The sequence below is a fragment of the Ranitomeya imitator genome, chromosome 4, assembly GCF_032444005.1.
Source record: "Ranitomeya imitator isolate aRanImi1 chromosome 4, aRanImi1.pri, whole genome shotgun sequence".
Classification (NCBI taxonomy): domain Eukaryota; kingdom Metazoa; phylum Chordata; class Amphibia; order Anura; family Dendrobatidae; genus Ranitomeya; species Ranitomeya imitator.
The window spans coordinates 701,457,794-701,471,093 of NC_091285.1; the positions used below are offsets into that span (position 1 = coordinate 701,457,794).

Sequence of the window (13,300 nt, forward strand, 5' to 3'; positions counted from 1 at the left end):
CGTAGCTTTCCATACAGTATAAGGAGCCCCATATATTGCTCCATACAGTAATATGCCCCATATATTGCTCCATATAGTATTAAAGGTATCACGCAGCTTTCCATACAGTATAAGGAGCCCCATATATTGCTCCATACAGTATTATGGGCACCACATAGTCTCCATAGAAAGTAATGAGCCCCATATATTGCTCCGTACAGAATAATGAGCCCAATATATTGCTCCATACAGAATAATGTACCCCATATATTGCTCCTTACAGAATAATAAACCCCATATATTGCTCCATACAGTATTTTGGGCACCACATAGTCTCCATACAGAATAATAAACCCCACATATTGCTCCATACAAAATAATGTACCCCATATATTGCTCCATACAGAAGAATAAGCCCCATATATTGCTCCATACAGTATAATGTACCCCATATATTGCTCCATACATAATGGGCACCATATAATGATCCATACAGAATGGGCCTCGTATATTGCTCCATATATAATGGACCCTATATAATGCTACATATATAATGGACCCAATAACATGCCCCATATATAATGTACCCCATTTAATGTTCCAGTATATGATGGACCCCATACATGATGCTCCAGTATATGATGGACCCCAAAAATTACTCCAAACAATAAAAAAATGAAATTGTCACCTCTTCTTGCTAGCTTTGGCTCTCCTCAGCATCTTCCCTCTCTTCACTGTGACTGGTCAGGTAGAGGGAGCACAGACGTGATGTCATAGTGCCCTCTGACTTGAAAAATCACAGTTAGGAGAGGCGCAGCGGTGGAACAGGGAAATGTAAGTATTACAAGTACCGGGGCCCTGAGCAAATGGACAGGGGGCCCACTAGCGGGTGTTGGCACTAGTACAGGCATCAAGCACCCATAGCGAGCTGGTGTCCACGATGGCGAGTGGCCCCCTCACCTACTCAGAGCCCCGACACTTGCTTGGGTGTGCCATGTGCTGACGTCAGCCTTGCCTTTAGGCTTTCATTTTATGATATCAGAAATAGTGTAAGAGTGTCCATCTAAAGGATTAACAAATTGCTAGAGTGAAGGCAGATATGAGCCCCTTCATGATGCAGTACAGTGATCAGAGACATGAACCTTATGACGGGGTGTATATATATTTCATAGATTTTTAACCCTAAGGGAAGAAATAGATGGAAATTCAATAGTCTGAATTCTGATATAAGGATCAGTCCTGAAAATGGGCCAATATTTCCGCAGGTTCTTCGAAATATCTGAGGCTTGACTGTCTCTTTTCTGAGAGCCCTGTGCAAGGCTGCTTGCTATATGAACCATTGGGTCTCTAACGTTGAGTGCCGGTCAATGAGTTTGCTCGCCTGGCTTGTAGCTATGGTCCCTACTCTTGTGTTGTTTTCCTGATTTCTCCCATTGTCTGACCTTGGCTTAAATTTTGACTATCCATTTGTATTGTGAATTTGTCTTTGGGGTGATTATTGGCATTGATCCCATGTGGTGACACTTCTTGCCATTGGTTCGCTCCTACAGTCAGCAACCCCTGCATGACAGCAATCCAGAGGACCTTGTTGTAAGACCAGATCCCTGTACAGGGGGTAATGGGTGAAAGTCGTGGTCTCTATGGAATCTGATAGACAGAGTAGCTTATAGCAAATCTGTCTGAGCTAGCCTGTGGCATCTGACAGACGTAAAATATTTTTGATGCATTTGAGAAGTATTTGGAGGATATCTAGTGGGGTTCCTCCCTGTGAAGGATTATCAGGATAAGCTGTATTTCCTGATTTCTGGCTGAGGGGGTGCACAAGTAGGATCCATATCCGTCAGCAACTGTGTTTTAAAAAAAACTTGGCACTTGTTTGATATTGTAAACACAGATACAACTTTTATTGTGTATAAGTATCCAGACAAAATTAGAGACCTTTCAGTCTAGACTGACCTTCATCCGTCTATCAAGAAGGAAATACAGACAAAGCATATAAATCAATGTAAAGGAAATATAAATATGATAAAGAAATAGTTCCACCAATAGACAACTGATATTAATCAGCAAACGAAAGTATGAGGTGCACATCAATAATCATCTGTTGTAGTATTTCAATGTTACTCAAAACCATCAAAATTCCAATTTTAATGAGATGAGAAAGAAGGATAAGGGAAAGAAAGAGGGGGATGGTGGGAGGACAAAAACATAGGAGAGTCTGAGACTTTTCAGTGCATACCGGATGATGAGGTGCAGAAGTGCGCAGGAACCTTCAATGAGCAGGAAACCAGAGGTAAAGCCTCGTAAGAGGTGCAATATCAGAGGCGATATAACAAGGTTGCTGAACAGAAAAGAGAAATCATCTCTAGAGTGGGATGTCAAGGGTAACAGGTCAAGGTAACTGCAACTATAGCCCATGTCCAAGGAATAGCTCCACTTCATCTCCTCTTCCTCTCGCTGTCGGTCTCCCTCTACACGGCCCCAATTGGACAGACCATCAGCAGATTTGGCTTTCAGTATCATCTTTATGCCGATGACACACAACTATACACGTCATCCCCTGACCTTACCCCCGCTGTACTACAGAACGCCACTGACTGTCTGTCCGCAGTCTCCAACATCATGTCCTCTCTTTATCTGAAACTCAACCTCTCCAAAACTGAACTTCTTCTGCTCCCGCCTTCTACTAACCGCCCTAAATCTGACATTTCCCTCACCGTGGGTGGCACCATAATAACACCCCGGCAGCAGGCGCGCTGTCTGGGTGTTATGTTTGACTCCGATCTCTCCTTCACCTCCCATATACAATCTCTTGCCCGCTCGTGCCGCTTACACCTAAAGAACATCTCTAGAATCCGCCCTTTTCTCACCATGGAGACAGCTAAAACCCTCACTGTCACCCTGATCCACTCTCGCCTTGACTACTGCAACGCTCTATTAATTGGCCTCCCCCTCACGCGACTTTCCCCTCTCCAGTCCATCCTTAATGCAGCAGCCAGGGTCATCCATCTGGCTAATCGTTACTCGGACGCGTCTGCTCTTCGCCAGTCGTTACACTGGCTGCCCATTCATTACAGGATACAATTCAAAGTACTTGTTCTCACCCACAAAGCTCTCCACAGTGCGGCCCCCCTTACATCTCCTCCCTCATTTCTGTCTATCGGCCTAACTGATCGCTGCGCTCTGCAAACGACTTTCGACTAACCTCTGTACTAATCCGTACCTCCCACTCCCGACTCCAAGACTTCTCCCGTGCTGCGCCAATCCTCTGGAATGCTCTACCCCAAGATATTAGGACCATCCACAACTTGCATAGTTTTAAGTGCTCGCTCAAAACACATTTGTTCAGAGCGACCTAACACGTTCACTAATCAAAGACATTTCATGTTTGTGTGTGTGTGTAGCCCATTCACTATCCCCATCTATCCCCCACTCCCTGAAGATGGCTGGACCATCATTGTAAATACATCATTGTAAATACACATCTGTACTTTATATCTCCCCACCTCATTGTAGATTGTAAGCTCTCACCAGCAGGGGCGGCTTATTTCGCCTTAATTATTGTATTATTAATGTTGTTACTTATAACTTTTGTGTTTGAAACTGTTAAACTGTAAAGCGCTGCGGAATATGTTGGCGCTATATAAATAAAGATTATTATTATTATTATTATAATAGGAAGGACAGAAAACACAGATATCTGCATACACAGACATCCCCTAGTAGAACAAATGCAGCCATAGACCGTCAGACGTAAATAAAAGTGGCACCACAATCACTTTCGGTGAAATACAGACATCAAATGGAGAGTGTGTCAGGTCTTACAGCTGGAAAGATGAAAAACAGGAAAGTTATGTGCAAGGTGAAGCTGTGTGGTGCACAGGAATGAGCGGGGAGGACCGCTATCATCAGAGTTGAAATCACCTGGGAAATTGGCGGCCCAATTTGCAAAGCTCTAAGCTTCAGGCAGAGGAAGGGAGCGGGGAAAATTGTTTGTGCAGTTGTCCCTAGCAGAGAAAGCATAACTCCCAACATTTGCAATACACATATAAAATAGTTCATATGTGACCATTTTGTGGCGACACAGTCACAGGGCGCCACATAGCCGTCATCCAATTTCTCTAACTAATATTGTTGTGAAACTGTTTTGTAAGATCACAGCTATGAAATTTGCCCCATATCTACCTCACCTTTAAAATAATTATCAAATGTGATTTGTCTCTCACGGGAAGATGAGAGACAACACAGTTTGGTTGATTTGAAGACCACCTAGCCATGAAGTCCACAAAAGGGAAAAAAGATCTTTATCATGAAGGCTAATGACTGCCAGTGGCATTAGATATGACCTTCCCACCTTTTGTGAATTATCGCTGTAGAATATTGTGAATGATTTCCCAAATTGCAAGCTGATAAAATGTTTTCTTTATGGGTTTTTTAATGTCTTCATTTCTCAAACTATAAATTATTGGGTTGACCAAAGGAGTAAACACAGTATACAGCAGTGATAAGATTTTGCTCATGGTCAGTGTTCGGCCTTGGGATGGGACAATATAGACACAGAATATAGTCCCGTAGAATATGGAGACCACAGTGAGGTGGGAGCTACAGGTGGAGAAGGCTTTCTGTCTACCAGAACTGGATGGGATTCTTAAGACTGATACAACAATGTAAGTGTAAGATATGACGATAATAGTGGCTGGAATTATAATGATTGGAATACTCAGTAAATAAACCTCCAAATTAACAAAGAAGGTGTCTGAACAGGCAAGTTCTAGTAAAGGAACCAGGTCACAGAAAAAATGGTCAATGATATTCGGCCCACAAAAATTGAGTCTTGCTGCTGTTACAATGTAAATCAAAACAAAAGAAATTGCAAACAACCAACACATGGTGGTCAATATCACACAATGTCCATTTGTCATAATAGATGTATAATGGAGGGGATTACAAATAGCCACATATCTGTCGTAAGACATCACAGCGAGTAGAAAACATTCAAAAACTTCCGAAGCACAAAATACATACAACTGAGTGATACAGCCAATAAAAGTAAACGTCTCTCCATTATTCAGTAGGATATGGAGCATATTTGGGACAATATCTGTGGGTAATAAGATGTCACTGATGGACAGTTGTGAAATAAAGAAGTACATTGGGGTATTGAGGCTCTTGCTGGTGGACACCAGGGTGATGATAAGGAGATTTCCACAAAATATCAGGCAATAAACCACGAGGAACAAGGAGAAGAGTGAAATTCTTAATCCTTGGCTGACTTGAAATCGTAAGAGATAGAACTCTAAGACACCTGTCTTGTTGATCTCCTGCATGATGAGGAAAAAAGTTACATTCTGTATTAAAAAAGAACAATTTTTTTTTTATCATAAGGCATAAAGCTTAGAAAACCCTCAATATGCTGATGAGCAAAGGGTAACAATATACTGTACTTTTGAATTTCAGGCTCCATATCTCACCATCCGCTAACGCTTCGAATATGAGACTTGCATCATTTTATAGAAAATCTTGGCTAACTCATATATAAATTTGACTCACAACTATTAAGCATATGATTAGTTATGCGGATTCTTGTCATGTCACTGAATTTTTACTATTTTGCTCTTAAAAAATGTATTTTTAATTTGTATTATTTTGTTAGTATATGGTGAATCCACCTATGGCTTTCAACACTGCCTGAATCCTTATGGGCTGCTCTCAATCAAATTCAAATATGTCCTGACCGAAATCTGATCCCAGGTCTCTTCTACTTGTTTGTAAAGTAGGTGCACGCTCGTCAACTCCCTTGAGTATGTATTCAGCTTTTTCTTCAATTCTGCCCAGAAGTGTTCTATTGGGCATACTTCTGGGGAATGTGGGGATCAATCTAGCACCTCATCTCCATTGTCATTGAATCATTTATTCGACAATCTTGACATGTGCATCAGGTCGTTTTCTTGCTGGAACACTATGCAAAGCAACTCGTCTTGCAGGATGCTCACATATAGCTCAGCATAAATCCTAATCAAGTACCCAATGACCTTTGGATGTGAAACAACCTCAAATCATCAGGCTTCCTCGACTGAACTTGACAAATCCTTCAATTTCTTGATGTTAGACCTTTTTCCCTTGTTTCTTTCAGACTCATTTTCACTCTTTAGAACCTAGTCTATTGAGTTTTATCTCATCACTCCACATTACCCGCTTCTAATTTTCTACTATCCATTTTTTATACTTTTTTGCAAACTCGAGCCAATGCTCCTTATAATGATATTGAAGTTGAGGCTCCTACACCTTTTTTCAAGCCACCATTCCCGACTTGTGTAACGTGAGTCTCACGGTAATTGCATGGATGTCTGATCTCACTATTATGAAGCATATGAGCCACCTCCACTGTCGAGTTTGTCGCGCCAGAACTGATAGACCCTGCCGTAAGCCGAATTGTTGACTTCAATATGTTTCGTGGACATCCAACTATTGGCTTTTGAATAGATGGACTGACCATTTTGTATTCTTCCAAGTGTCATGGGACTCACATAATGTAGTTTGGCAATTTTCTTAGCCAAGAAACTGCTACCGATGAGCTGGATGATGCTGTTTCCCTTTTTTCTAGAAAACATCTTCATGGCTGCTCATTAATTCTAGCCAGTAACCTTTTGCTTGGGAATCAACCTAGTAGCACACTGAGCTATTAGGGAATTTGAGAATAGGTTGATTTTTGTAGTATACAGGAAGAAAAAGAAAAACGTTTTTCCACCACCAGGATCAAAACAGTAGCAATTCAGTGATATCACATGATTCCGCATAACTAATCATATGCTAAATAGTTGTAAGTCAAATTTTTATGATTGTGTATGAAATCATAGTAGTCTCACTTTTGAAGCTGTAGTGGATTGTGAGTTACGGAGTGTGAAAGTCGAAAGTTTAAAACATTGCTGCCCTATTTCTCATCAATGTACATGACTTATAGAAAACGTAATTACGCAATGAATTTTGTTCCATACTGTAGCTTTATATCTTGACATCATTTAAAATCATGGTGTAGCTTGAGCTATATAGACAAGAGGACAAGTACTATTTATAAATTAACCATGGTACGAAAGTTTTGAGTAAAATACATATGTTGCAAAAAATAAATTTATTATGTTTGTTGTATTAAACACCTAGTCTTAGAACAAATCACAGAAACTTAAGCTTTTCACCCCAAAGACTACTTTAACCTTTCGGACCAGGCAAAATTTTACAATTCTGAAGTTTCACTTTATTTGGCAATAACTCTGGAACGCTTCAATGAATCACAAAGATTCTGGGATTGCTGTTTGTGACACATTGTACCTTATGTTACTGGTAAATATAGGCCAACATTTTTTGTTCTTATTTGTGCAATTATCAGAAATTTGGCACAAATGTTGAAAAATACACAATTTTTGAAATTTCAATTTTTATATCATTAAACCAGCTAGAAATGTTGTACAAAATAATGTGCAAACATTAATTCTCCTATGTCTATTTTACATCAGCATATATTTTAAACTTTTTTTTTGCTAGGAAGTTCAAATGGTTAAAAATTTACCAGCAATTTATAATTTTTTCAACAAGATTTCCAAAACCGTTTTTTAGGGACCACATCATGTTTGAATTGACTTTGAGGGGCTTATACAAAAGAAAGTACCCAAAAGTGACACTATTTTAAAAACTACACTATTCAAACTGCTCAAAGTCACATTCAAGAAGTTTATTAACCTTTTAGGTGCTTCACATGAATTAAAGAAAGGTGGACGGAAAAAATGAACATTTTAATTTTTCACATAAAAATGTTCATTTAGCTGCAAATACTGCATTTTTACAGGAGTAATAGGAAAAATTGTAACATACAATTTGTTGCACGGCAACACCCAGTATGTGGAGTAAAACTACTATTTGGGCTAACGGCAGGGCTCGAAAGAGAAGGATTGCCAATTGAATTCTAAGGTGTCATTTTGGCTGGAATAAACGGCGGATGACCTGTCATATTTTAAAAATGACTAACATGTCAAAACAGCAGAAACCCCAATAAGTGACCCCATTTTAGAAACTCTTAGAGATGAGCAGGTCCTAAATTGTTTGAATGTTCTTTACTAGAACCAAGCAATTCCTAATGCTCGAATACTCATTTTAAGAAACGAGCATAATGGACGTCAATGGGAAATGCAAGCATTTTTTTGGCAGACCCTACAATGAGTACTGAGGGACAGTGAAAGTGTTGAAATCGATGGAAAAAGTGCTGAATGAAAGGTGAATGGGATAGAGAAGTCCCCTAGAATAATCTCTAAATTCCAAATAGCTGATGAGTATAACAATGTCACACTTTTGCTCCACTTTAAGGACTAACATGAATACATCCAAAATCGACAAAAAATTGGAGTTTATATCAATAAAAGCTAGGAAACATTATTTACTGTATAATGACCTATATACAGCTCTGGCAAAAATTAAGAGACCACCACATCAAAACCCTGTCATGGGCAGCCCAATCTCCAGACCTGAACCCCATTGAAAACCTCTGGAATGTAATCAAGAGGATGACGGAGAGTCACAAGCCATCAAACAAAGAAGAACTGCTTACATTTTTGTGCCAGCAGTGTGAAAGTCTGATGGAAAGCATGCCAAGACGCAAGAAAGCTGTAATTAACAATTATGGTTATTCCACAAAATATTGATTTCTGAACTCTTCCTGAGTTAAAACATTAATATTGTTGTTTCTAAATGTTTATGAACTTGTTTTCTTTCTGGTTATTTTTTTGTTTTTTTTGACCATTTCTCCCTTTCAGAAAAAAAAATACAAAATGTATTGTTTGGAAATTTGGAGACATATTGTCAGAGGTTTATAGAATAAAAACATTTTTTTACTGAAAATGATACCTATAAAAAGAAAAATTAGACAAACTCCACATTTTAGAGTGGTCTCTTAATTTTTGCCAGAGCTGTAAAGCAAAATTGAAAAATATATATTTTTTTTAAATTATAATTTAAGTAAACCGAAATTGAATTTTTTAGTGAAAAATGGACATTTCAGTGTAATTTATGAAGAGTCATCCACAGAATATTGAAGGCACCAACTGTTGTACCTAATTCAAATATTGTGAGCAAAGCATAATTGTACACTCCTAAAAGTTATGCAGAGTGCAAAGCTTTCCAATAAGTGCTAGTAGGATTATTATATGACCTTGAAAGCAGCAATGGATGGCCTCATTAAAATGTTAATAATGCATCTCTCCAATATTGGTTTTTATTTCAAACAAATCAGATTCTACGTTATATATGACAATAGTAAATTTTTTCACCAAAAAACGTTTAATGAACTGTACCAGGCTAAGCGGTTTTTACAAATTTGAACCAACGACCGCTTTATGCAAAGCACTTTAAACTATATTCATGAACTATTGAATCCATAAAAATGTTTGAAGTTTTTTTTTAGAGTTTAATATACCAGCAAAATGTAACAAGAGCCACGTAGTCAAGCTGTTTTTAGAGTTTATTATACCAGCGAAGTGCAACAAGAACCGTGTAACAGTGTGTGGATGAATCATTGAATCCATAGAGTTTTTCAACTTTTTTATAAAACACCTGAAATGTAACAGAAAGTAAGTAAAGCTTCATGGATGAGGAATTGAAACCAGGCAAATTTCTCACTGCTTTTTTGTAGTCTTTTATGTACTACTGAAATGTATTCAAGAACATATTTTATGGATGAGCAATATACAGTAGTGGCCAAAATTGTGGGTACACTTCAAATTTTTGACATTTTTTAAAGCTTTTAGCATCCAATCATACAATGTGTTTATAATAATAATGCCACAAGTAATCTAAGGTAGATTAGAACATCTCTACAGAAATAAAAGGTCACAATAGTGCAAAACATCTCGTTACTTCTATAAGAACAGCGGAATGGCTGAATCAAAATATCACGTCCTAATATGTTAATTTCATATGTTCTTTCTTTAGTAGCATGTAGGATATCCTTTAGTATTGACAACAGCTTTGCATATACTTGGCATTGATTCAACAAGACTTCTCAGGTTCTCTGTGGTTATAACATGGTACCAGAAACTGATAACTGCTGCTATCAATACACTTTGGAAGACAGTCTTCTTTTGGCCTTCTCCGAACATAACACACTCCGTCACCACCAAAAATTGATATTCTCATTTCATCGCTCCAGATTACTTTCTGTTAGGGGTCGAGTTCCCGCTTCTGCACAGGGGGAATCTCGAGCCACCTCCGCTGCGGTCTCCCATTCTTGTCCAGCCGCAGTGGAGTCTGCTCAGCAAGGACGTCGGTCCCAGTGTCTTGCTCATTCTCACTCTGTTCTGAGAGTTACTGCTGCTTCTCCAGTCTCTGCTATTAAAGTCTGTGCTGGTCAGCAGCGAGCGGACTTCTCTGGGGCGAAGTCCTTGTCTGCACGTACTGAGCATGCCCAGCGTAAGGTCTCCCGTTGGAGATCGAGGGTCATGTGCTCAGGCTCTGCAGCACATTCCATTGGTCCTCTTGGCAGGTCCTAGAAGGGCAAAAGTGCTGTGGCCACTTCCTGTGCTGCTGCTATATAAACTGCGCATGACCGCACGGCCATGCGCTAGTATTGTCAAACAATTGCTAATGTGTGTATGTTGTGAGTGCAAGTCGTCCTTGGATACTCCTACCCTATAGTATGACTGTTCGCGGAAGATGTATGGCTGCTACCTAGCGCCCAACTTATCCTACAGCACTTGTCACACATTACAGCGTCCAGTTGCTGTGACCGCCAGTACGGCGCCATGCACTTCCTCTGTGCTTTCCTTACCCAAGCCTGGGTGGTTAGTGGCGTTCATCAGTGCGGCACTGCATGCTCTTCTGTTTCATTTCACACCCAGTTGCGGTGTTGCGCCAGCAAGGGTCTAATCGGATTTCAATCCCAGTTGGGGTTGAGTTCGCTGACTACATGCTCGCGCTTTAGGTGCGGTACCGCGGTCCTGTGCCTTAACAGGATTGCTTCTTTCACGCTGGGTGAGGTTAACCCACGCGTGTATACTCTAGTGTACCGCCATATAGTCTGCTAATTGCTAGCAGCAGGTTTTCACCTGCACGGTGGACCCCAGACTGCGAACGCATCTATACCATCTGTCTTGGTGCGTTCCGCCAGTCCTAACAGAATACTAGCGCCAGGGTCTGGCTAGTAAAATGGCGGACGACCAGCGTTTACAGCGGTACATCCAGCAGCTGGAGGGAAGGTTGGCGGCTCTTGAGCGTTCAACCTCAGCTGTGGATGTTACTGCTGTCGCTGTTCAGGCTGCAAGTGTGGCTGCAGCTACCTTGTCCACTGCCGCTCCTGTACCGACGCTATCTCGCCTCCCGCTACCAGAGAAATTTTCTGGTGACAGTAAGTCCTGTAGGGGTTTCGTGAGTCAGTGCTCAATACATCTCGAGCTTCTGGCCTCTCGTTTCCCTACAGAGCGGGCTAAGGTGGGCTTTATAATTTCCTTATTGTCGGACAGGGCGTTGCAGTGGGCTACGCCGCTGTGGGAGCGTGGCGATCATGTGGTGCAGAGTGCTCCGTTTTTCCTGAGCACTCTGAAACAGGTCTTTCTAGGACCTCGTGTCACCCATGACACGGCGCTCCAACTGTTGGCACTGACTCAGGGCTCGTCCTTGGTCAGCCTTTTTGCCGTCCATTTCCGCACTCTGGCATCTGAGCTGGAGTGGTCGGATAAAGCCCTTATCCCTATATTTTGGAGGGGGCTGGCTGACCACGTTAAGGATGCTCTGGCCACTAGGGAGATTCCCGCCACACTGGAGGAGTTAATAGCAGTATCTACTCGCATTGACCTCCGTTTTCACGAGCGGAGGTTAGAGCGAGCCCAGTGTAGGCAGAGGTTTCGGCTGGCTCCCACCTTCGCCAAACCTTTGGAATCTCCAGTCCAGGCTCCTGAGTTCCAGGAACCTAAGGTGGTGTCACGAGTGGGATCTAAGTCCCAGACCGCTCGTGCACTCCAGGGTTGCCATGTTTGCCAACAGTCAGGACATCTTGCCACCAGATGTCATCAGCGGTCGAGGAAACGTCAGCGTCTAGTGGTAGTAGGTGGAGGTGCACTAGACACTGCGACGTTTGCCTCCAAATTGTCCTTTAAGGGGACAATTACCTTTGGCTCATCCTCCCACTCGGTAGACCTCTGCGTGGATTCTGGGGCGGAGGGCAATTTTATGTCTTCTGCCTTCGCCCAACGTCACGCAATACCCCTGGTTATGCTATCTCAACCAGTAACGGTACGAGTGGTGAATGGGTCAACACTCCCCGCACAGATAACACATGAGACCATCCCTGTTACTCTGTCCCTGTCGCCATCCCATCAGGAGATTATTTCTCTGCTCGTCATTCCTGAGGGTATTGATGAGGTCCTGTTGGGGATACCTTGGCTACAGTACCACTCTCCTCACATCGAGTGGTCCTCAGGCAGATTTCTGGGATGGGGTGAATCATGTGGGGGTAGGTGTCACCGAGAGTGCGTTCAGGTTGCTACTACTGAGGTACCCGCAGATCTATCCTCTCTCCCCAAGCAATATTGGTCTTACGCAGACGTGTTCTCCAAGAAGGCGGCGGAGACCCTTCCGCCCCATCGCCCCTATGACTGTCCTATCGATCTCTTGCCTGGTGCGGAGCCTCCCCGGGGTCGAGTTTATCCATTATCTCTCCCGGAGACGGAGGCCATGTCTCAGTACATTCAAGAGAATCTGGCAAGAGGGTTTATCAGGAAGTCAGTGTCACCTGCTGGGGCAGGGTTCTTCTTCGTGCAGAAGAAGAATGGGGAGCTACGTCCATGCATAGACTACAGGGGTCTTAACGCTACCACCGTTAAGAACAAGTATCCTTTGCCCTTGATATCTGAGCTCTTCGATAGGCTTCGGGGAGCAAGGGTATTTACTAAATTAGATCTGCGGGGTGCTTACAACCTGATTCGCATCCGTGAGGAGGACGAATGGAAAACGGCGTTTAACACCAGAGATGGGCACTATGAGTATCTGGTGATGCCCTTCGGGCTCTGTAATGCCCCAGCCGTTTTTCAAGACTTTGTCAACGACATCTTCCGGGATATGCTTTCCACCTCAGTTGTAGTCTATCTGGATGATATTCTCATCTTTTCTCCAGATATTGACTCCCACCGGAGAGATGTTGGCAGAGTCTTCGACCTCCTACGGGCAAACTCTCTTTACGCTAAGTTGGAGAAGTGTATGTTTGAGCAGGAGTCTTTGCCGTTCCTGGGCTATATCATCTCCGCCCAGGGATTGGCTATGGATCCTGCCAAACTACAGGCTGTGA

At 42.0% G+C, this 13,300-nt stretch overlaps 1 protein-coding gene across 1 annotated transcript; it reads right to left on the reverse strand.

Moving 5' to 3' along the window:
- Positions 1 to 4,343: 4,343 nt before the first annotated feature.
- LOC138674788 (olfactory receptor 1496-like) lies at positions 4,344 to 5,306 on the reverse strand. Its single transcript, XM_069762605.1, has one exon. The coding sequence runs from the start codon at positions 5,304 to 5,306 to the stop codon at positions 4,344 to 4,346; it is 963 nt and encodes a 320-aa protein (XP_069618706.1).
- Positions 5,307 to 13,300: the final 7,994 nt, after the last annotated feature.

Coding starts and splice junctions, on each gene's coding strand:
- LOC138674788 (XM_069762605.1), bottom strand. CDS start 5,306: ATGCAGGAGATCAACAAGACAGGTGTCTTAGAGTTCTATCTCTTACGA.